Source organism: Natrix helvetica (genome assembly GCF_964273705.1).
Source record: "Natrix helvetica genome assembly, chromosome: 2".
In the NCBI taxonomy this organism is placed as follows: domain Eukaryota; kingdom Metazoa; phylum Chordata; class Lepidosauria; order Squamata; family Natricidae; genus Natrix; species Natrix helvetica.
Genome location: NC_138552.1, coordinates 20,788,280 through 20,814,510, shown reverse-complemented (window position 1 = coordinate 20,814,510; position 26,231 = coordinate 20,788,280). Strand labels below are relative to the sequence as shown.

At 38.8% G+C, this 26,231-nt stretch overlaps 1 protein-coding gene across 2 annotated transcripts in view; it reads right to left on the bottom strand.

The window, feature by feature from the left end:
* The window catches only part of WDR70 (WD repeat domain 70), a 142,155-nt gene that overhangs the window by 90,623 nt on the left and 25,301 nt on the right, over positions 1 to 26,231 (bottom strand). For both annotated transcript variants that reach the window (XM_081939980.1, XM_081939981.1), the window contains exons 6-9: positions 25,174 to 25,233; positions 24,156 to 24,289; positions 22,129 to 22,282; positions 18,532 to 18,608 (exon numbers count right to left, since the gene is read on the bottom strand). In XM_081939980.1, the coding sequence (XP_081796106.1) occupies positions 18,532 to 18,608; positions 22,129 to 22,282; positions 24,156 to 24,289; positions 25,174 to 25,233 (425 nt within the window). The remainder of the gene's footprint in view (positions 1 to 18,531; positions 18,609 to 22,128; positions 22,283 to 24,155; positions 24,290 to 25,173; positions 25,234 to 26,231) is intronic.

The following is a 26,231-nucleotide window of genomic DNA, read 5'->3' as shown; positions in this document are numbered from 1 at the left end:
AAGTTCCATTTTATTAGAGATGTCATATTGGCACATCTGGGAAAACCCGAATCTGAAAATGTCCAGGTTTTCCCCATCCAAACAAAAGTTCAAGTCCCTGCCCAGCACCCACATGTCCGTTACATGCTCCAATCAAACACCATCCCAACTGGAGATGCCTCTCAGTCACGCCACTCCAGGTGCAAGGCAAGATGTCCTTGACTCGCTGAGAAAGGAATGTTATTTTGACTATATCTATATCCACTCCATACAATTCCCTCTTCCCAGTTTTCCACCGCAATAAATGTGGCAGGCCTGAAGGCCCAATGCAAATGATGGCTTCCAGGCCTGACACCAACTTTCCATGGGAAGCCACATTTTTTCCCATTGGGAGAAAGGCAGGGTACACTATATTGGGTACAGTACTTCCTGCAGATACCAAGAATTGTGCCAACAGAGAGAAGACCAACTGGGCACTTTATGTTTTAAAATATAAGTATTTACAATTACATAGCTGCAAATGTGCGTGAAAGAATGTAATGAGAGAACATACAGCCAAGAGAATCAGAAAAGAGAAGCAGGATGATTCAATTTGAACATTTTTCTCATCGTTCTGGAAACTTCTCCTGCGTTACTGTGTTTGGGGGGGGGGGGGAAATCCTACATAAAAATTCTTTCTGTCTTTTCACCCACCGTAATATGTTAAAAAAACCTTCTCTCTCTCTCTCGCTCTCTCTTCATGTAGACTAAAATACCTTTAAAGTGCAAAAGGATACCAGAAGGACTTTTTCAACTTAGCAGCTAGCATTTTAATCAAGACAAACCCTAGCAATTAACATAAACATACGTAGTTTATAAAGACAAAAATAGCTTTACTAAGCCTTTTGTAAACATATAACACTCAACACGAGCCAGAACAGTGAGAACCATTTTTCACAGTTTTGTGCAACAGGTTAGCTGACTTGCTGGGAAATCTTTTGACTGTTCTTCAAATATAAGACTTGGATCTGCAAATTGGTGTAACAGTCTAAGAGGGACATACAACCTTGGGGTGGTTGGTGGCTTGAGGGTGCTTTCTCTGCCTCCTAATTTATTTACATCTTAATTTTTAACTTTATTCTTAATTCTGCTTTTAACTCTGTTTTTATATCACTGTATGTTATTATAAATTTCCCCAAAGTTACTCAGATGAAATAGGTGATGTAGAAATTTAATAAATCATAACAAATACCAAAAATTGGATAGGAAGGAGGGGAATGAATTTCTACTTTCAGGCAAGAAAGGTTGTTTGTTTTCTAATTGTGCACCTGTCTTTTCCATAAATTACTTGTCCTCAACACTTCTGAGCTTTTTTTGGATTTGGGTAATAAATTTAGAAGGCAAGCCATAGCATCATCAGATGCTGCAACTGTCGTAACTTTCAACTGAATTCTCAGCAATGCCTGTGTAAAATGTTGGCATTTTAGCACAAAAATACAAGGCCTTTAAAAACTTCTTGCTGATTCGGGAATTCATACAGTTTTGGTTAATCTGGTTCTTTGTCCAATCCAAAATGTGATACAAACTATTACAAATAATGTATGTATTTATGGAAGACAGAATCTACATGGTCTAGTACAGTGATGGCTAACCTTTTCCGGACCGAGTGCCCAAAGAGTGTGTGCGAATACTCCCAAAATGCAATGCATGTATGGCCCTGTACATGCGAGCGCACATGTGTGCCCCGTGCAAGCAAGCGCAACCCCCCGCACATGTCCTGCCCCCCCCCACATGCACACACAACTCCCCTGCCTGCATGCACCCCACCCCCATGTGCCTTGACATCCCTGTGCGTGTGTTCCCACCCCCTGCACGGCAGCGATTCAAAGACCAGATGGGCAGTGGGAGGCCCGCGTGCATGCGCAGCAGAGCTGAACTGGGGCGACGGCTCACGTGCCATCATAGGTTTGCCATCACGGATCTAGTCGTTTTATGATGGCAAAGGAAGACCTACCTGCATATTATCTTAGAGTTCAACCCTGGAAGAGCAGAACATTTGCCAGTAAATGCTAAATCACATTGACATGTAGCCCATGAACATCTCAATACGGAGAGATTTGACAGGAAAGTTTCCACAACCGCAAAATGAACTAAAGTGCAGATCATCTATCATAATGTTTTCATTTCAAAATAGCCGGTACAACATAATGTAAATTTGCCGTTTCAGACTAGAAACTTCCTAAAGTGCAAAAAGACAAGTAAATGTATTAAACCTTTAAAAAAAAAACACCTCTAACAGCTTCAGTGGTAATAAGTGGATGAATAACAATAAAGTGAAGTCAGATACAGAATTCTTTTAAAAGCATTCTAGCGCTGTGTTTTAAAATTAAATATCAAATCAACCAGTTACATCCCTAAATATAAGGCATTGTGAATGGCAAAGATTCGGGCAACTTTAGAGAAACTTCTGAGCAGTTTACCAGTGTCAGCCTATTGCCCTCAACAATCTGGGTCCTCATTTTACCAACTTCGGAAGGATGGAAGGCTGAGTCAACCTTGCGCCAGTTAGGATCGAATTCGGCTATGGGCAGAATTAGCCTGCAATACTGGATTGTAATCACTGCGCCACCATGGCTCCTATAGCTAAATATACCATAATTGCTTAGTATTATACAACAAAATGTTGTACAAAAACATTATATACAGGTTAAATTTTTGGCATGTATTTCAATGTAATCAGATCGTAATTCCTTTATTTGGTGTAAAAAGGTAAAGGTTCCCCTTGCACATATGTGCTAGTCGTTCCCGACTCTAGGGGGTGGTGTTCATCTCCGTTTCAAAGCCGAAGAGCCAGCGCTGTCCGAAGACGTCTCCGTGGTCATGTGGCCAGCATGACTAAACACCGAAGGCACACAGAACGCTATTACCTTTCCATCAAAGGTGGTTCCTATTTTTCTACTTGCATTTTTACATGCTTTAGAACTGCTAGGTTGGCAGAAGCTGGGACAAGTAACAGGAGCTCACTCTGTTACGCGGTGCTAGGGGTTCGAACCGCCAACCTTTATGATCGACAAGCTCAGCATCTTAGCCACTGAGCCACCGTGTCTACATAGTGGGCCTGTATAAAACTTAAGATACCCCAAATATTCCAGCCTGCTTTGCAGATATGGCAAAGGAAGGAATCTGATCTGACAAGTTAGAACCCGAAGACTGTAAAATTGGAAGGGACTACAAGGTTCCTCTAGTCAAACTTGTAGGAAAACAAATTAAATTATCCATGGAAGGTAGGTATCCAGCCTTTAAAAAGAAAATCCACAGATGGAGAACCAACAACCTCCTTAGGTGAACTATTCCTGTTGTTTGCACCCTTGTTCTTTGGAGTGTACCCCATTGAAATTCCCTTCTTTTTTCCCCACTTTAAAAATGTACACACGCACCCTTGTTTTAGGGATACCAGAAAATTATAGTATTGGGTGGAAAATGTTCTTACGTACAAAATTAAAACATACAATAAACATAAAGCAACAGTAAGAGAACCAGGGTAAAAAGCTTGACACAGTCACACAAAAACTTTGTAGTATTAAGACAAGAGTTTCTACAAATAACATTTCATATTACCTGAAAACTTTTACTTTGTGCAAATAGCCTTACTATAAATACCATGCACCTGCTCTGAAAAGTCACATAGCTCACAGCCACATTTTCAATTTAAACGAATAAATAATGTAGGATCTATGTTAAAATTAGGTGGTTATGCTTCAAGAGGATTCCTCTTAAAGAAAGAAAAGAAATGTAGTTTTCTTATTGTAAATTCAATTGTAATCAAGAGGACAGATTTCTAAAAAAAAAAAAAAAACAGTTCTAGATTGATAGATACAGCTGGGCAAAATCAGGCAACCAGCAGGTTAGAATTGTAACTCACCCTGCAGGCTTTGGAGGTGTGTAAGGCTTTTTTGACCCATTTCAATAAAGGACTCTGGTCTCAGATTTGCATTTTGTCACATGCATCCAAAGGGAGGAAAAAGTGGGCATTGCCTTTGTGGTGCATAATTTGGTTGCAATCCTGCATGATGAGAGGCATTTTAAAATGCACACGTAAAGAAGATAAAAGAGAATCGTACACAGGAAGGCTTCAAAATTGAAATCTTTCAAACGCTGCAGATGGCGATAATATATATCCCTTCCTTGATTTCCGAATAACTTCTGAAAGTAGATATAAGACTCATATCCTTTAGGTCCCTAAAGAAGCTGTAACTCAGTAGTTAAGGCACATGTTTTCAATTCCAGGCATCTTGGGGGCCTGGAGAGCAGAGAGGCTCAGCACTGCAGCTGGATTAACCACTTAGCTTGTTTCTTGGTCTCAGGGCTCTAGCCAAGTGCTGAGAATAGCAGGGCCCACCACTAAAATTCCCAAACCCATTCGCCAAATGTTTGGTTTTTGTTTACAAAGCGTTTGCAGTTCTTATGGTGACAATAACAGAGGGAAATATACAAGCAGTATTTCATCTGACTACCGCGAAGCAGCAAAATTCATCTCTTATCGTGGTCTGGATAATGCATGGAAGGAACTGAAATGACAAAGAAGGTATGGGAGGGACAAAGTTTGACTTCCTCCCTCCTTCTCTCCTGTGCATTTCCTAACGCAAAGAGGAAAGCATTTTTGGTTACCCTTCTTAACTAATTAGTAATACGCATTCCAGGTCATTCTCTCTCTATTAGGCTTCTTTTCAAGGAAGTGAACATTATTTTTCCTTGTTTCAAATTTGCTGGATGTCTATTTGGCAAGTGTAAGGATACACTCTCGTGGCTTATTTACTCGCTTGCGGGACATGCTGGTAAGCACTTTAAAATAAATGAAAAGTTATCCCAATAAAGTTGTGCACTCCTCCAGAGAAATGGTAGTTAGGGTTTTTGCCGCTTTTCTGGCATCTAACAATGCCAAGGAACAATGCCTGGCTATCTTTCAGCATTTCCTGAGATAGATCCAAACTATTAAAGGCACAAGGCATCTTATTGCTGAATTAAAGTGAAATTTATCATTTGTCTATGTGATAAATCAAATTTAAAAAGAATTACTGCAATATGGGTGGAAACTAATCAAGGAGAGAAGCAACCTAGAACTAAGGAGAAACTTCCTGACAGTTAGAACAATTAATCAGTGGAACAGCTTGCCTCCAGAAGTTGTGAATGCCCCAGCACTGGAAGTCTTTAAGAAGATGTTGGATAGCCATTTGTCTGAAACGGTATAGGGTTTCCTGCCTAGGCAGGAGGTTGGACTAGAAGACCTCCAAGGTCCCTTCCAACTCTGCTATTGTATTGTATTGTAATAATTCTAGATTCAGGGAGCACCAGATTCATATCTCAACAGCTATGACACTTACTGGATAATCTTGGGGGAATCACTTCATCTTAATCTAACTTGGTGTCAAGCCCAGAGAGGACAAAGTGAGATTAAAATTGAGTCCAGTTCTTTATTTGCTTATGCCTAATAGAATCTTGGCAGACTAAAGCTACAGATTTCAAACCTAATAGATATAACCTGGGAGATTCAAGAGGGTGGCTACTCTGAACCTTTTCCTTCCTCCTCCATCTAATTCAAGACTATACGGTCTCTTGTCTTGGCCCCACCTCTGGAACGTGCTGCCTCCTCCCTGGGAAGCCACAGCGCTACTGCCGACATTCCCTCCCCTCTCCTCCAATCCTTCTTCAGCTGCACGTTCCATCACATCTAGAAAACTGCCAGATGATAAACATGTATTCAGAGAAAGAGGATTAAGTGCTACCCAGATCTGAGAAGAAATAAAAGACAAATATGTAATAAATGGATACTTTCATACTGTGTCCTTTTAGATTCTTACGCAATATGCAATATGAACCAAAGTGTGGGCAAGGGTATTCCTAGAGAGTCCAGGGCCCCATTCCGAAATGCAGCCTCCAAGGATAGCCAAAACTACCTTACTGCATTTCAAAATATATGTCTTAACATTCCAAACCCATCTATTAAATCTGGAATCTAACTTCATTAAATCATTGTTTTTCTCTAAAATTAGAACAATTAAGTTGGACATACTTTCTAATAAACCTTTCGGCCTTAAACGTAATCCATTTTAGTTTAGAGAATCCTTTGCAATATTACCCTGAGTCCAAAGGGAGTAACAAAACTATAAAAGATCTTCCACTGAAACACATAATCTAAGACAACTAAACAAAGATTTAGTGGCTTAATTTTCTGTGCTCTTTGTCTGGAGCCTTTGAATGGTGAAGACAAATGATATATCTAAGCAAAACTACAGCAATATATGCTGTTTATTCAAATGTCTCATATTCGCTTTGGCGTGATTTGTCCACTATTCCAGCTGCTCAGCTGGCCAGTATTAGCTGTGTACAAAGCACAAAATGTTTGTACAACCACTGTGATGACGCAGAAGGTGTTCAGCTAATAACTTTCATCTTTAGCTTTCTGCACCCACAGCAACAGCAATTGATGGACAAAAGTGAGAAAATTCTAAACAAAAATAATAATCCCCACCTTATTTTGTTATATTATCTAATGTATAGGGTTTTAGAATAAGGCAGATTTAGAATAATTGTATATGTATCATGAAATTTGCATCCTACTTTTCTGAAACTGACAAAGAATTTAGGCTACAGTAAATAGCAATTGGTACTGAATATAATTTGAAATTTTTCATTTAAGAGAATATCCCTCCAAAGCACTTTATTGGGGGGGAAAAAGAAGATTAAAAAATAAGACAAATTATTTTGTTACAAAATCACAGTTATTGAAAGTGAAGGTGTGAAGTCTCCATTACTACTACCTTGAGTACTGGCCTGAATTTGAAAGATGAGCTCTAAAATCAATTAACAAAATGTTCATTTCTAAAATGTTCAGAAATATAGTTGGAGAGATTGCTATATACTGTTTAAAAAACTTGTCTGTAATATATATAAAACTTGTAAAAGTTGTAAAGTATGAAAAATAGGGGAGGGGAAGGGAAGGGAAAGGGAAGAGTGCAGAAAAGAAAGGAAAAAGAAAGAAAAGGCATTGACTCCCGACTCCCTTTGGTGCAGTAAAATAAGAGAGTAGTGTACAACCTCAACTTTTTACTTTTAGGTAGTAGTATAAATTAACAATTTCTATATCAACAAATCTATGTAATTGGTGAAATCCAAAATCTAAGTTTTATTTTTTTCCACTTTAAGCACAAAGTCCAGAAGTGGTTTCCAAGTATTCTAATAAAAGAACCTTATTCCTACTTCATGGCATAGGATGTTCGGAACTGTTTTGCAGCCTCAGGACTTGGACAACTGTCATTGATGGAACAATTGTACTAGCAAATTCCATAGGAGCATATCAGCATCATGAGGTGATGCTTAATCAGATATGGGTCATAAAGCACGACAATGACAAACAACAAAAATCACTTTTGGGAATGACCAAGTTAAACCCTGACCTTATTCAAATTGAAATGTGTAGTATAACCTGAAGACAGCAGTTCATGGATAGCCTCCAAATATCATCAAGTAAAGCAGTTGTAAAGTATGAGCCAAAATATATCTATGGCAATGTTCAGGATTCATCAACAAATATTGCTGCTAAAGCAAGTGCATTAAAAACATTACGGTATTAAATGTTCCCAAACTTTTTTCCAACAAAAAACAGTAAATGTCAGTTTTCATTAAAGATACGGCCAGTACACAGGTTTGTATATTGTTTCTTTCACCAAAATGTCTACCTATCCTCAGGTTTTAGACAAAACTTTGACCATACTGTATATTGTGGTGGTGTAGGATTACAGATAGTTCTAAAGACAGTAGGATTACAGACCACCATCATACCTCCTAATTATGGGCAAGATCTTCAAATAGTACTTGCAGGAGAACAGCAGTGGGATGGAGGCACCTTCTCTATCTTCTGCTTCAGAACACTGCAGAAACTTCTGGTTGGCCACTACAAGAAACAAAGCACTGACCTAAGATAGGCCTTGGCCTGATCAAGCAGGATTATCCTATGTTCTTAGATGGAAAGGTCCACTAAAGCCATCAAGTCTATTGATAGGGATGTCAGCTAAATTGTATTCCCACGATAAGACTATGTCAAAATATAGAGTGTTCTATATTTCTCCAACAATGGGAATGCCAACTTGGTAAAGGAGTATTTAGCTAATGTTAAGATACGTGTTTGAAATGACAAATATTCCTTAGTATAATTTTAGCCTCTCTAGTTAAAATGCATTATTTTAGTTATATAGTATCTAGAGATGCCCTTCAAAACAACTGCTCAGAACAGCTTATGACAAAATAATTACAAGTTATGTTTGAGAACCTCCAAATATGCTGCTAGCCTAATGGATAAACACTGGCACAAGGCAGCATATGATGCCATTATTCATTATCGGGTCAAAAATTGAAGGAAGTTTAATTTCTCATCAATACAGGTAGTCCTTGATTTACAACAGTTTGTTTAATGACTGTTCAAAGTTACGCCATTCAAAAATGTGACTTGTGACTGTTTTTCCCAGCTACAACCTTTGCAGCTTCCCGATTATCCTGTGACCAAAATTTAGATGCTTGGTAACTGGTTCATATTTATGACCGCTGCTGTCACCCAAGATCATGTGATCATCTTTTGCAACCTTCTGACAAGCAAAGATTAGTTCATTTAACAACCTGGTTATTAACTTATGAACCGCAGTCATTCACTTAACAATTGTGGCAATTGTGACCTAAGAGGTCTTAAAATGGGGGAAAACTTACTTAACAAATGTCTTACTTAACAACAGAAATTTGGGGCTCAATTTGGGTCATAAATTGAGGACTACCTGTATGCATAGCCCCAACATGTCATCTGTATAAATTCTACCCTTTAGTTAAAAATCCCATTTCCATTGACCTTGAAAAGACTAGATGAGACTAAACCATTTCTCATCTCTCTGCTTAACTTAACCTCATAAGGTTAACATGAAGACAGAATATAGGGAGATGAGGAAATTGCTGCCTTGAATTCTTCAGAGAAAAGTGAAGTAAAAATGGAATATATAAAACATGTGTCAGTGAAAACCGAAAGCCTAGCTTTAGATCTATTACTAAGACAGCCTTAGGAAGTAGAACAGAACATGTTTTGTTTTGAAAAGTTGTCCGAGTACTAACCTGGGGCATCTAAGAGGTGGAAAGAGGCAGATCCTATAAAGGACTTTTCTACAATAAACCAACTGTAAGGTAAACCACAACACTGACTCAGATGACAAATCACAAAACACAAGACTGCTACATTTCAAGGTTGGCTGCAATTCTATTTCTGAAGGGGGGCTGTGGGGTGCGGAAGAGAGAGGCTAGGGACACAGAACACCTGCCGTGCGGGAATTTAATATCACTGAGTTCCATCTTGCTTATTCACAAGAAAAATTATCATGTGTGGTAAGAAAAAAGCCAGATAAACCGAAGGCCCCTGACAATTCAATTCTTATTCTCATTTTGGTTTCATGTGAAAGCTCCAGAATTTGGGAATCCCATAAATTATTTTCTGCCTATTATTGAATTTCAAAAAAAAGAATGCAGGAACATCACTGGTCTAACCTAAAATACAAGGATAGCATTTATAAAGGCTTTTCAGTTCATTTAGCATTTATAAATGATTTTCAGTCCAACTTTTCAGTTCTGTGGCCTATTTATATGTTTTTTCCTCTACATTTTTCTTTATTTTATAATTAGGCCAAGTCATACAGGATATTTGAAATCCAGGTTTACTGCAATACATAGAAAATCAATGATTAGGAGAAAGAATGCTTTCCACAGTTAACTATGGTAGATTAGCCTTCCATAGAATCAGTCAGAATGTATGAATACTTTTAGCTTAAATTAGCTATTTGCTATAATTTACTGCCTCCTAAAACTTTGATCGCACAGAAATGATGTCTGCAATGCCTCTGGTTTGCAATTTTAGCCTTTGGATGTTAAATTTCAGATGTTCTTTTATTACTTCAGTGACAACCCATTAGCCATGTTCATATGGCATTTTAAAACAATGTTTGTAGCTTAATAAATCATAGCGTGAATGGGTATCAGCCTGATGCATACAGCCTGCTGTTCCAACTTTACTTTGTCCTAGGTTCTGAGATCAACGGTCTTATCTACTTTCACAAAAGTAGAAATGAAGGAGTGAATCAGTTGTGTATAGCAGCCTGAAGCTCATCCCCTTTAGGGATTTGAAGATAATATCTATCTATTATAAATAATTATTTAGGCAATAACACACAACTTGAAATCTGGTTCCCTTACACCTACCTTATTCATTTGCTCCAAATGCTTAGCACCAATTCCTGAGCGATTTTTAATTAAAGAATTCCCTTGGCCACTCAATTTAATTAACAGAGAGCTAGTACCAAAGTTATCACTTAGTGATAACTTTTAACTTAAGTTCACCCCCTGCTGGCCACAAATATAGGGGGGAAATTAACAGCTATTAATTGGTTTTCTGCCTCTTCCCTATTCAAAATAAATAAACAAACAAATTACTTTTCCTCTTTCCTCTTACCTAGCTTGTATACTCATTATCAAAAGCATTACATGTCCTTTAGCTAAACAGCATTAGGAGCAATTTAGCCATATCATCACTAATCTTTCTCCTCAGCCCTCAGATTCAAAGGCTAAATCAACCAATAATACAGATGGCACTCAGAAATAGTCCAACTATAGGATTAAGTCAATGACATTTTAAAACCTCTTAAATGATAGCTATAAAAATAGAAAGCAGGTAAAACATAACATTTCCTTCTCAGAAAAAGCGGCTTTTGGAGTTTTATTAGTGGTCAGCTGCATGACCTTTCAGAGGGCAATTGGTGGGACTTAAGGAAAGAAAGACTTTGATCCAGGACTAGGAGTCGGTGAAAAAACACAGGGGAGAAATAGCGGTTTACCAATTTTCTAATGCTTAGCAGTTACAGGTCTTGCAAACTGCTAGAATGGAAGCTGTTCAAATAGCTAAATGCAGTGTTGGGAAAACTTTCTGGCACCAAGTGCTGAAATGGGGAGTGCGCGCATGCCGGACACCAGAAGAGCAGCCGCACAGTATGCATGTGCGCGCTGGAAAGATGATCTTCCAGTTTCCGGCATGCACCTGCCAGGTGGCCTTTGCACGCGCATGCACTCCAGAAACCAGAAGGCCAGTGTGCATGCACGCCAGAAACCGAAAGATCATTTTCCCAGTACGTGCATGTGTACTGGGCAGCTGCCCTTCCGGTTTCTGGTGCTCCCGTGTGCATGAAGACCAGGTGGCGATAGTTTGCATGCCAGGAGAGATGGCTCTGTGTGCCACTTCTGGCACGCATGCCATAGGTTCGCCATCATGGGCCTAGTGGAACAGGCAGTGAGAGCTTCTCTGAGCATTTTTATTCATTACTGGGCAGAATTTACACATTTACACAGCAGTAGTAAAGAAACAGATTTTCAATTAAACCGAGGTCATATCAATACTAGCCTAGCCTTTCATAGACAAAAGTTTTTTATTTCCCATATTTCATCACAGCAATATTTTGTCCTACCTCCAACATTAAAAGCTTGATTTGGAATCAGAAGGCTTCGCTATAACTTTTGCTAAAAAGCATTAGGAAGATTTGGAGCCAAACAGTAGAAAAATATCAGAAACAAGACTAATCAATAAATATTTCTTCCTAAACCACATTATCAGGTAGGAATGCTGTTTTTTTTAATGACAATTCAGCTGCTGTCAGATTGAATGGCCCATAAGGTTTGGGTACATAAAACAGTAGATATGGAGCTGGTATGATAGGATTTACGGCAGTATCACTTTCGGGGTGCAATGGCAATGAAATCTTAACCGCCACATGCTGGTTTTGTTGCACCTGACCAGCACTTAGGATGCTCCTGCTTTCACTCACATAACAATCTGAATGTCCCAAAGGTGCTTTTTCAAAAGTGACATCCAAGAAGTTTCTTCCGTTCTGACTGAAAAATTTTCAGTCAGAACTGAAGAAGCTTGTTGGATGAGAAGAGAAATGTCTCCAAGCAAAAACACAAAAAAGTCCAGTCGCCTTTGAAAAAAGCACCTTTGGGAAAATCATGACCGGGATGACTGAGAATCTCCATAGATAACAATCTGAAGTGATAGAATACTCTCGTATTGCTCGAACGAAGATGCGAGATCCTATAAATGACAAGAGACAACTTACTTGGGAATTTCATGGATTCCTCATCTCCAGCAAAAATGTGTGACTTAATTCAAAACTACCAATACAGGCTCAACACATTTAATTTGAGTGTAAAGCATTTAAAAAGAGGAAAAATCCATAGAGAATATGGACCTGTATTTTCCAATCTAAGCATCTGCTTATAGATATTTTATACATTTATTATTTTATTCATTTATTAAATAAATATTTGCCTTATCATTAACAACTGCCTTATTTACAAATAAATAATTATGGTGATTCGGAGAATATAGTGCCAATATAAATAGATAGCTGATGGGATAAGAAGACCTCATCCCTGTCCCATCCAGCTCTTAGCTCTCTCAGTTTGGTTTTAGTACAACACTTAATAATATTTGAACTCTGTATTGTTTCAATCTTTCAATCTTTTACTTATATACAACAGTCCATATTTCTAACTGCAGCAGCATAGTTGCATTAGTTATAGAACTGATTCTAATATTTTGCAACCACACTGGGAAGCTTTTAAGAACATCTTTCTATTGTATTTATTTGTTAATTTATTTTAAAATATCTGCAACTTCTCCTCAGTGCAAAGTAACAACAGCAACAAAAGCAATTATGTTTGCTTTGCATGACTCTGAATACTCACATTTGTCATCCCCAAATTTGCCTTTGGCATAATAAATGGATATTTAATATGTACTCATTTGATTTGATTCCTCATTTGTTTTTACTGTTTTTTTAAACACTCAAAACTATAGTTACATTTAAAAAAAATAAGATAAATTGATTATTCCTCAGAACAAAACCCACGTCTCATAGATTATTGGTTACCTGTTAATGCATAACAATGCATTATTTCCTCGGGCATTAAATATATCCCCCAAAAGAATACAGTATGGTGAATGTGTTTCTACTAGCTACTCAGAAAACAATCTGCCAAGAAAAACAGAGTCTTCAGGAAGAACACTGGAGTTCCTATTTTTGAAGGTGATGAAAACCAGAAATCTTTGGGAGACCAATTCTGTCTCTAAAAACAGAAAGGCTGTTGATATTACACAGCATATGAGCACCACCAACCAGGAGTCAGCATACACTATATTGCCAAAAGTATTCGCTCACCTGCCTTTACTCGCATATGAACTTACTGTAAGTGACATCCCATTCCTAATCCATAGGGTTCAATATGACGTCGGTCCACCCTTTGCAGCTATAACAGCTTCAACTCTTCTGGGAAGGCTGTCCACAAGGTTCAGGAGTGTGTTTATGGGAATTTTTGACCATTTTTCCAGAAGCGCATTTGTGAGGTCACACACTGATGTTGGACGAGTTTACGTGGCCTACCACTTCGTGGTTGAGTTGCTGTCATTCCCAAACTTCCACGTTCTTATAATACAGCTGACAGTTGACTGTGGAATATTTAGGAGCGAGGAAATTTCACAACTGGATTTGTTGCACAGGTGGCATCCTATCACAGTTCCACGCTGGAATTCGCTGAGCTCCTGAGAATGACCCATTCTTTCACAAATCTTTGTAAAAACAGTCTGCATGCCTAGGTACTTGATTTTATACACCTGTGGCCATGGAAGTGATTGAAACACCTGATTCTGATTATTTGGATGGGTGAGTGAATACTTTTGGCAATATAGTGTAGGTAAGAGCATTTGTTGCAAATTATTTGTTACCAAGAAACTAACACGTAGCCAAAAAGAAAATGGATGATGTGAAAAATAACTGAGAAAGATTGGAGCATATAATTGAAACATATAAATCAAAAATTCAATTATATATATTTATGTTTTTAGTTAAAAGGAAACAGAAAAGGTTTTATCACCATCACCTTCACAAATCTTTAGTTCTGTGAAGATAAATTCCAAGGACTGCCAACAGTTAAAGAAATGGGATGGATACAGATATTGCAAGGCCATTTTATGACTACTAAGTTCTAGTTACAAAGCTGCACAACCTGTGATCCCCAAAACTACCTGCACTGCTGCACTCTGCACTTCCAAATGCTCTTCAAGGGCAGCCCCATACAAAGCGCATTACAGTACTCCAGTCATGAGATGACTAGGGACCGAATAATTGAGCGCAGGGAACAAAATGTCTTACTTTACAACCATATTGCTTAGCAATGGAAATTCTGATCCCAACTAAGGTTGTAAATTGAAGACTATCTGTACATCATATTCTTTTAAAATCCATCTCCCCAAGTAAAAAGAAACGTAAATAGGATTGGTAAAGCTATATAAATTGAATTCATAATACTGTTTCAGGTTTCTTTTAGAGAACTTAACCTTATGTTTTCTTTCTGCTTTTACAGAGAAAGAATAATTACCTTGTTTAAAAAAACCTTTTAGTTTGTTTGAGATTTATGTATGCTGAATTTTATATATAACATTTTACAAAATTCATCATTTCCGAAACAATTTCTATTTGTTTAAGAGTTCGGGAGATTCTATCCCTCAGATGGAAGAACTGCATTAAGAAATCTGAATATATTCAACTATCAACTAGGATCTGTCGAAGTAAAACATACTCTAGTTGGGCAATGTGCTTGAATAAAAATCAATATGCCACAGTGTATATATAGCATTGGGGGGGGGGGGGAATTCTCAGGTTTCCATATAGTTTTAAATTAAATGTAGTTTGGGGTGTGAAATTGTATCCTGTGTCATCTTTTGCAGCAGACTGATTCTGCGTGGCTGACTTGGTCTCATTGATTGATTGGTTATATGCCTTCAAGTTGGTATTGGTTAGCGATTATATAGCGATTACATAGTGAATACATAGTGATTACATAAACAGATTTTCTCCAAGAAGACCTATCCCCATATCCATATCCATATTATGCAGATTATATATATTTGCTTAAATGTGGTACATTGTGGCATGTTTATTTGGGGGGTCTCACTTATTCCCTTTGTGTTGTCAAATTAGGCTGTGCAGACAAATGTTTAAAGGACTCATTAAGTGCTTCCCAAAAGCTAAAATAACAGCGATACAATCTTTTTTTGCATTCACTGAAGCTGCAGCACTCATAACCTTGGTTGTTTTGTGGCCCAGCCATTCACACAAACACTTTAAGAAAAGCATGGAAGCTTAGCTTTTGTGCTTATTGGTCTCATTGATTGATTGGTTATATGCCTTCAAGTTGGTACTGGTTAGCGATTATATAGTGATTACATAGACAGATTTTCTCCAAGAAGATCTGTCCCTATATCCATATCCGATCCTTGGCAGGATTACACAACCTTCTATTTGTTTGGCCAAACAACAAAACATTTGCAACTTGGTAAACAACAAAAAACAACCAAGAACTTCACATGCAGTGAAAGAGTGCTTGGAAAAACCGTTGTTAAAGTACAGCTAACGTCTGAGTAAGTTTTCACTTCAATTAGCATGAAAAGTAATTCTGTCATTCTGACAAATTACTCCTGTTAATCTATAAAATGTCTGGTACTGCACTGCTGCACCTTAAGTCCTAACTTCTGGCATGTGAACATACAAATCTTACTGCCAGCAGTGAATTGCTTCAAATATTTTTTTTATTACGTAAGGCAATTTGGAGTTTTGGGGAATATAACTATATATCCATTCGTGTTTACTTGAGTTTTAGACAATTAAGCAGGGTAGAAGTTTCAGCATGAAATGAAAAGGCTATCTTCTAAGAAAAAAACCCCTTCTAAGTTTTAAATTGATGGAATGATAACATTCTTAAACGCTTGTAACCCTAAGTGGTCAAAATGATTAGTTCGAAACTTAATGGGTTTTGAAATGTTAAGAATTTTCTTGTCTTTTTCTGCTGAGAACAGAACGTTCATAATATCTTATTGGGCTTAGAAACAATAACAAATCCTCCAGACACATTTGATTTTGTTGTTTTAATTGTCTAAACATCAATCTTTTTAAGTTCCTATCATGGAAGTTTTAAATAATTGGTCACTCAGACACAAGAAAAAAGTACTCAGTGATGGAAAACTCCTGTCTGAAGGATTTCCTCTTGCATTTCAAACTTCATAGTTTTCTTTCTTTTCTTTTTTTGGAATATATTTTTATTATTTTTACATTTAAAACAATGTAGTACTGCGAAGTCGAAGTGACCATACATTCACATTATATACAACTAGTCTCAACCATTAGCCTACTTAATACATTGTCTATCCTTCTGTCCAATCACAATATATATATAGTTTGTTCCAGTCTTGTCACCTTGTCTTATACCAATCATAAAATCTGTTCCAGACTTCAAAATATTCTGATTCCCCTTTATTTTTAAGTTCAAGAGTGAGCCTATCTGCTTCCGCACAGGCCAACACTTTTCTGATTATATCTAGCTCTGATGGTGCATTTTATTTTTTCCAATATTGTGCATAAGTTATGCACGCCACAGTTAGTATATGTATAATTAGATAAAGTGTATCTTTCTTAAACTCTTCCGGTATTATACCTAGGAGAAAATTTTCCGGTTTAAACAGAATTTGGTCTCCCACCATTTGTTCTAAACATGATTGAATCATTTTCCAATATTTTTTTGCCTCATTGCATGTCCACCACATATGATAAAAAGTGCCTGGTGTTTTTTTACACTTCCAACAATTTGAGGCCAGATTTTTAAACATTTTGGAGAACCGTGCTGGGGGGAGATGCCATCTGTAGAACAACTTATAAAGATTTTCTTTATACGCCGTAGCCATTGTTAGTTTCTGATTAAGTATCCAAAATTTTTCCCACTTAGCCAATTCCACATTATAACCGAAATTTTTCGCCCAGGCAACCATAGTTTCTTTGACATGTTCCTCCTCTAGCTTATGTTCCAACAAAAATCTATACAACACTTTGATCAACCTGTTTTCTGTCTGTATCAAAAATTTATCTAATATTGTGTAATCTTTGGCAATACCTTCCTTCTTCATATCCTGTGCAAACCTTGATTGTATCTGTAAGTAGGACCACTACTTGTACCCCTTGTGATGCCAATTCTACTTGTACCCCTTGTGATGCCAATTCTAATCTAGTTTTAATCTCCCCCTGTCTGTTCAATAACTCTTTATATGTAACTATATTTTCCATATTAATTAAATTTCATAGTTCATAGTTTTCTTTTGTGCCCTAGGAATTGTGTATTTCAAAAGGTACTTCAGAATTAAGAAGGACTTCAGGAAGTCCTTGACTGACAGCCACAATTAAGCCCAAAATGTATGTTGCTAAGTAAGCTAAGTTATTAAGTGAGATTTGTCCTATTTTATAACTTGAACTGCCAGAGTCTAGATCTATGATGGCGAAGCTATGGCGCGTGTGGCACAGGTGGCACGTGGAAACATATTTGAGGACATGCGAGGCGTTGCCCTATGTCAGGTCCAGCATGCATGCATGCACTGGACAGCTGATTTTCAGACTTCCAGAGGCTGGGGAAGACCGTTTTCACCCTCCCCAGGCCTCCTAAAGCCTGGGGAGAATGAAAAACGGCCCAACAGGCCAACCGGAAGTTCATTTCCGAACTTCCATTGGACTCATTTTTCGCCATCCACAGGCTCCGGAGGCTTTCCTGAAGCCTGGGGAGGGTGAAAACGGTCTCCCCCCGCCCTTCGGAAGCCTGAAAATCAGCTGGCCAGCGCACACATGTGCGCTGGAGCTTACGTAGGGCAACACCTCGCATGCCCTCAGATATGGCTCTGCGTGCCACCTGTGCCACGCGTGCCATAGGTTCGCCATCACGGGTCTAGAGTCTGGCAGTTTGAGCCCTACCATTCTGAGACAGAGTAAGCTCCTGTCACTTGTCTCAGCTCCTGCCAACCTAGCAGTTCGAAAGCATGTAAAAGCAAGTAGATAACAGGTACCCTTTCGGTAGGAAAGTTAAACAGGGTTCCGTATTTTGCCATGCGCTTTGCACTCTGGAGTGATGTCATATTTTCACATGCCATGGAAACATCTGGACAAAACTGCCTCAATAGCTTAAAGAAGCAGAGATGAAGCAGAGCCCTCTAAAGGTGGCTACACCCACAGAGACTCCTTTAACAATGCAGCTTGAAATGTTATTTGTAAGCCAAGATTTTTAATCTTAAAAAGGTTACATATCTTATTTTAGAGCAATCATTTCTATGGATAATAATTATTGGATAATTCTAAGAACTAGGTCAAGGAAAAAGAAGCTAAGCAAAAGATATAACAAAATAAGTAGCAGTTCTTCTTAACCATGCCTAGCCTTTATATTTGCTGTTAAATATGAACTGAGCTTCGCAAATTAAGAGATATAACCTATGAATCTTTCATAAATTAGCTTTACAGCTAATTGGTTTCTTTTAGCATGAGATTAGATCCAGTTGATAAACATCTTGACAGTAAATAAATGGCAGGAATTAAAAATAAAGTCTACTTTTTGAATACTTGAAAAATTACTTACCCATCATTGGAACATGTTAAAAACTCTTCTTTTATTTTTGGATGCCAACAGCCTGAATTAAGCATTGCTGTGTGTCCCTAGGTTGACAAACAGAAGGTGTGAATATAATGTATAATAATTTATGTTTAATCAAACAATTTATTTGTTCTCTTCTTTTCCAAATACTGCAACAAACAAACATAATTATTATCCAACAGTATGTAGGAACACAGTGGCTCGCATGCCTAGGACACTAGTTTAACCAGCAGCAAGCTCTCGCTCGAGACCTAAATACTGTCATGGGGTGGGGTGAGCTCCCGTCCTTTGCTCCTGCTGGCGACATGAAAGGAGCCCCAAATTGGGCATCCCTATGGCAGTGTTGATGTCACCGGCTAATCCTTTCAATCTGGAAGCACCTTGGTACCTCCAACACAAATGCAAAAATCCATTAACCTTATAAACATCATTGAAAACTGAAGAATAAGATGTCAAACCCCAAAACCCCAAGGTTTGCCATACTGGGAGAGGGAAGGGGCTCCTGCACTGGTGATGGGGGTGGGGTGTAGAACTTGAGGTTGCTGCAGTGTGCCAAAAAATGCCGCGGATCAGCTGTTCAGTGGAGAGTTGCCCACGGATCAGCTGTGCAGCAGGGAGGCGGCGCGGCACGAGGCAAGTTGCCTTCCGGGATTAGAAGCACCAGTTATGGGCTGACAATCAACTGTTTGACATCACAGCACCAATGGGCCAATAATCAGCTATTTGGGGACTGGGCGATGTCCAATCGGCTGTTCCGATGCACAGTTGACAACGGGGCGAGGACTGTGCTGGCAGAAGGACGTGGCTTTCCTAGATAAACTGCACTGGGAGGCAAATGCTCCCAGCGCTGATTTTACTCCTGTTTGCCTTTTTGAACTCACTTTGTGTGCCATAGACCAGCTCATTAAATCTAGTAAGCCACACAATGCATGTTGTCTTAATTACTTGTTTAGGTCCGCAGCTCTTGAGATAAGGAGGATAATCTTCCAACTGTCCATGTACTCAATTACTTCTTCCACCTCTAGTTACCTCTTCTTACTATTTAAAATTCCACTCAGAATCTATATAAATCACTTATATTATTAGCAACAAAAACTTCTAGTGAAAAGGCAATATGCATTCACAATTATTTTAACTACGGTACCTCTTTTAAATAATTTCATAAAAGTATCTAATAAGCCAACCTGAAATGAAAACTTGTTCTATCTTCCTCTCAGTTATACTTTCAAAATACCTGCACATGTAGTCCTCAACTTACAATCAATCATCTCCCAACTATTAGAAGTTACAACGGCACTAGTGGTTTATGACCACTTTTCACACATATGACTATCACAGTATCCCCACAGATCACATAATCAAAATTTTGACTCCATTTGCAATCTTTCCAGCCAGCTTCCAATAAACGTCAATAGTAAAAGCCGGGATTCTCTTTACAACTCAACGATTCATTTAAAAATGCAGCTTAACAACCATAGTGAAAAGGTCATAAAAATGAGTGTGACTTATTTAACAACCACTTTGCTTAAGCCACAGAAATTCTGGTCTCACTTGTGGTTGTACGTTGAGGATTACCTGTATACAATTAAGAGATAAAACACCTTATTCAGTCCTAATTTTCCCTTCAGTGCTATTCTTTGCTATTCCTTCTGTGCCAGACCCATTAGCCAGTTGTCCAATGGCCGTACAAATTTATCCTTTACCCTGGGCAATTTAAAGTGAGATTTTCTTTTTTAAAATATCTTTTATCAATTCTTTACATATTTATTTTGCCAAAGTTTATGCTCCTTTTTGTTTTCCCACATTCAGGCAAGAGTTGCATGTTCTGAACGTGGAAAACAAGTTTAGAGGACTTTTATCTAGACTTTATTGGTATCTGATCTTGTGCATTAGTTATTATTGTGTTCTTTTGAACCTCTTGGAACATTTTTGATCTCAGGGATACTTTGGAGCTGATCTTTTAGTTTTATAATTCTGAACTATCTCCAAACATTGTTCAAATAATGGATTGCTTTAATTTTCCCTTTCAACTTTACTTTCAACAATCCTTTAATTTTTTGCAGATCTGCTCTTCTGCTGTCAAATGTGTGTGTGATACATTTTATTGGCAAGCACAATTTACCTCCACATTTATATTTACAAAATTATTATCACTACTTCCAATTAGTTCATCTAGGTTGTGGACAAGACTATAATTAATACTGAAGATTAATGCCAATGTTAAAAGTGATGTTGGCTTCCAGACTGGCTGTTTCAAGGCTTAATCATTTGTCAAGGCCAAAATATGCATTTGGTCAGTCCATGTGACTACAACTGAAGCTGCCCATTACTATTTCCTTCTCAGATGCTTTTATGATTGTCCTTTCAGTCTACAAGTTCATTAGAGAGTACCCAACACTTTAAATTCCCAAGAGACAACTTGCCACTCTAACTTTGTATAGAGTTACATGAACATGGCATCGGGCCTAGTTACCTGCGGGATCGTGTCCTGCCCCATACATCCCTGCGACCCATTCGCTCACACAGAGAGGGTCTCCTCCGGGTGCCGTCCTCTAGAGATTGTCAGAGGGCGGTGCCCAGGAGTAGGTCCTTCTCTGTGGCGGGCCCTACCCTTTGGAACGACCTCCCCCCCAGACATTAGAACAACAACTGATCTCCGCTCCTTCCGCAGTAAACTGAAGACCCACCTGTTTCGACTAGCCGGCCTGGCATAATTCGACAACTTTTCCACCCCTAGGTCATTTTTAATTGTCAATTTTAGTTTTTAAACTATTAATGTTATTGGGGTTTTGACCTTTTTCAGTATTGTAATTATTTATTTATTTTTTACCTCCTCTGTATGACACTGTGCTGACTGTTGCTTGTGTACGTCGCCCCGAGTCCCTGTGGGGAGAGGGGGCGACTAATACGTTTAAATAAATAAATAAATAAACATGGCAAGGTTGTGATCGACTACCTGGTGGACCTGTATGAGCAATAAAACTATGCGTTAAGTCAAAACAACAGGGAGTGTGTTGACGCATGGTTAGGATACTGGGCTGACAATAGGTAGCCTTGCGTTCAAGACGCAGTTGCTACTGTGGGAGCTCCCCCATCACATACTCTTGCTCCTGCCAACCCAGCAGTTTGAAAGTAAATGACTGCGAGTAGGTAGATGGATACCACTTTGGTGAGCAACTTAATGGGATCATGAGCCCCCAACTGGACATCCCTGGGCACTGGAGATGTCATGATTCACTCCTTTCAATTTAGAGCAGTGTTTCTCAAACTTGGCGACTTTAAGTCCTGTGGACTTCAACTCCCAGAATTCCCCAGCCAGCATAGCTGGCTGGGGGATTCTGGGAGTTGAAGTCCACAGGACTTAAAGTCGCCAAGTTTGAGAAACACTGACTTAGAGCTTCGGAGCTCTTGACATGAATGCAGCAGAGGTCCAAACAAACATTATCTGTTTGCTTTATTTAAAAATTATATATTTTAGAAAAATATGCTTTATATTTTTCAATGAATGCTACAATACTTCACAAGAACACGAGAAAACATCTCTAAAATTACATTAGTCAAGCTCTAAATTTACCACCTTACCTTAGTGTTTGCCATGTCTACAATATACTGGTCCCCCTTCACACACTCCATCACAGGAAAGCCATCTCTGTCAAGGACCTTAGCTTGAGAATTACCCGCAACAACAAGAATGACATCTCCAGTGCTGCTGTACTGCAAAGACTTTATCTGGTGACTGAAAAATTATGGAACAAAGTTAAATACTAACAATTAAATACAAAATTGCCAAGTCTTTGCTTACCAAATTTAAAAACGGCAGGATATTTTATGCTACATCATTTTGGGAATATATGAAATATCTCCAAGTGGAATAATAATTGACAGATCCATTTTGGGTAGATGCACAGCAATTTCTAATCCATTTTTTCCCCAAATACAAATAGTCCTTGTTTAGTGACTGCTTCGTGTAGGGATCATTTGCAATTATAATGGTAATAATGGAAAGTAACTTTTATGACCAATCCTTGTATTTACAACCTTTGCAGGTCTCTAAAGCAAAGGAAAGTTGAAGTAAAATCATAAGCATGGTTGCTGTTTTGTTCAGCTGCCATTTCATTTAATGACTGAGTTGCCAGTTCCAATTGTGGTTGCTAAATGAGGACTACCCATACGGGTATCTTTATCCTTGTCTTTCCTGTTCTTTTCCACAATTCACAAAATGGTGTTACCTATGTGATTCATCTTCATTTCAAAACTATTTGTAATCTTAACTCCATTAAGATTTCAATGACTATTGTTTTTGAGAATTTCTCATTTCAAGATGTTTCTTGAGAAACAAATAAGTAAGCATCTTTGAGTTTTACAAACTAAAAATATACATATGTGAGGAATAAATAGCATAAGCTGAGTTGTCATTTTACTGTTATTCAATACAATACAATAGCAGAGTTGGAAGGGACCTTGGAGGTCTTCTAGTCCAACCCCCTGCCTAGGCAGGAAACCCTATACCATTTCAGACAAATGGCTATCCAACATCTTCTTAAAGACTTCCATTGTTGGAGCATTCACAACTTCTGGAGGCAAGCTGTTCCACTGATTAATTGTTCTAACGGTCAGGAAATTTCTCCTCAGTTCTAAGTTGCTTCTCTCCTTGATTAATTTCACCCACTGCTTCTTGTTCTACCCTCAGGTGCTTTGGAGAATAGTTTGACTCCCTCTTCTTTGTAGCAACCCCTGTGATATTGGAACACTGCTATCATGTCTCCCCTGGTCCTTCTTTTCATTAAACTAGACATACCCAGTTCCTGCAACCGTTCTTCATATGTTTTAGTCTCCAGTCCCCTAATCATCTTTGTTGCTCTTCTCTGCACTCTTTCTAGAGTCTCCACATCTTTTCTTCATCGTGGTGACCAAAACTGAATGCAGTATTCCAAGTGTGGCCTTACCAAGGCGTTATAAAGTGGTATTAACACTTCACGTGATCTTGATTCTATCCCTCTGTTGATGCAGCCTAGAACTGTGTTGGCTTTCTTGGCAGCTGCTGCACACTGCTGGCTCATATTTAAATGGTTGTCCACTAGGACTCCAAGATCCCTCTCACAGTTACTACTATTGAGCAAGGTACCACCTATACCGTACCTGTGCATTTTGTTTTTCTTGCCTAAATGTAGAACCTTACTCTTTTCACCACTGAATTTCATTTTATTAGATAGTGCCCAATGTTCAAGTTTGTCAAGATCCGCATGTATCTTAAGCCTATCTTCTGGAGTGTTGGCTACTCCTGCCAGTTTGGTGTCATCTGCAGATTTGATGAGTTCCCCATTTATTCCCTCATCCAAATCATTGATGAAGATGTTGAAGAGTACTGGGCCTAAAACAGAGCCTTGGGGTACTCCACTGCATACTTCCTTCCATGTAGATGCAGTTCCATTGAGGACTACACGTTGAGTGCGGTTGGTCAGCCAGTTACGAATCCATCTGGTGGTGATGCTGTCCAGATTCTTCCAAATATGGCTACATATTACTAAGTCTTCTTATCTCAAAGATGTTGGCCTGCATATTATTCTAGTAAGTTATTAATACATTTGGGGGAAAGCATCATGACATACCATTCACACGGTTGCAGAGATCTAAAAGCCTGAAGAGATGCATCCATTCCAGCAAAATCCCAAAATTTAACATCATAGTCATATCCTCCAGTTATCAAACGGGCACCTGATGGATCCAATCCTAAAGCAGAGACCTATAAAGCAAGATGTGAAAATGAACTGTCAACCAAATTAATGTCAAGTATACATATGCACACACTCACACTCATTCACGACTATGTGCATATACTGTATTTTTCTCATTATAAGAAAAAAAAGTGGGTGGAAATGTCTGTGCGCCGTATAGAGCAAATATTGGGGGGGGGGGTTGGTGCAGCCGCCAGCTGTCACCTCCGCTGCCGTTCGTTGCTGCCGTGGAACACTGGAGCCTTTGCTGCCGAGCAACTGATCGGCGGCTGGATCAGCCTCCTGGAATACCGCCAATCAGCTATTCTAGGCGGCAGGGATCACCATCACCGCTCGCCGCCAATTGCGGCTGAATGGCGGTGGTGATAGGCGGCAGTGGCAATCGGCAGCAATAGGCGCTAATCCTCATGGCCTAGAACAGCTGATTGGCGGTATTCTGGGAGGCTGATTCAACCACCAATCAGCTGCTCAGCAGCAAAGGCTTCAGCATTCCCCAGCGGTGGCAGCTCAGCTCAGTTGACTGGTGGTGGGTGCAATGGAGCAGAGCCATGACAAGCCACATGCTGGGGCTACAATAACATGCTGAAGCTGACCAGGCTGTTTGCTGCAAGGACGCTAGCCAGATGAATGCTGGGAGGCAGAGACAGATTTTTTCCCCTTGATTTCCTCCTCTAAAGCTAATGTGTGTCTTATGGTGTGGTGCATCTTATAGTGTGAAAAATACGGTATTTTTTTTCTCTTAAATTAGCCAACTGGATTCTTATAAATTTCTATTCTATGTATGATCAAATCTGGATTTAATTCCTTCTACTTTTTTCACATAATTCATTTTCTTCTCAGGATCAACATATTCTATCCTAAACCTAAGAAAGAGAGATATCAAGATGCTTACTGTTTTTGTGCCATGGTGGAGAGTAATTTCATGTGAGTCGGGAATCCTCTTCACAGGATCCTAAGAGAAATAATATTGTTCAGAATAACATTTAAGTATAGATATAACATCTACATAACCACAATAATTCTAGAAATGGGAGAAAGGAAGAATTACAGCAGGAAAAATCCTCTTTCACTTGCCTAAGAAGCAAGTTCCACAGATTTGATGCAGTGTTTAGAATGCAGTATTGCAGGCTAACTCTGCCCACAGCCATGAGTTTGATCCTGACCACTCAAGGTTGACTGAGCCTTCTATCCTTCCAAGGTCAGTAAAATGAGGACTCAGATTGTTGGGGGCAATAGGCTGATACTTGTAAACAGCCCCAAGGGTGCTGTAAAGCACTATGGAATGATATTGTGTTATTGCTATTTTAGCTGGACCCAGCACTGTGAGTCAAGCTTGGTCTAAGTCCCATTAAATGATAAAAAGGATTTAAAAAGAACCGTGTATTGTATCATGTTTTCGTAGAGTTGTTTCTATTTTACTTTAGAATAATGTTTGGGAAAAATATAGTAAACAGGAAAATCAAAAAACGCATGAGCCATAACGCTTCTAATTTAAAGGAATAAAGTTTAGCCCACCAATTTATCCATCTTCAGTACGGTGACTATGGGATGTAATTATTTTGCAAATGGGTGATTAGCACCAGAAAGGTCCACATGTTTTAATAACAGAAACCATTGAGGATGTGAAGAAAGTTATTGGGCAAATGAAAAGAAATGTAAAAAGAGATCTATCAGATGAGCCATGGTGGTGCAGTGGTTAGAGTAAGTACTGCAGGCTACTTCTGCTGGCTGGCTGAAATTTGGCAATTCAAATCTCACCAGGCTCAAGGTTAACGCAGCCTTCCATCCTTCCGAGGAGGGTAAAATAAGGACCCAAATTGTTGGGGGCAATATGATGACTCTGTAAACTGCTTAGAGAGGTTTGTAAAGCACTGTAAAGCGGCATATAAGTCTAAGTGCTATAAAGTGCTGCTATAAAGATTCAGAGGGAAATTAGGGTATCTTTGACCA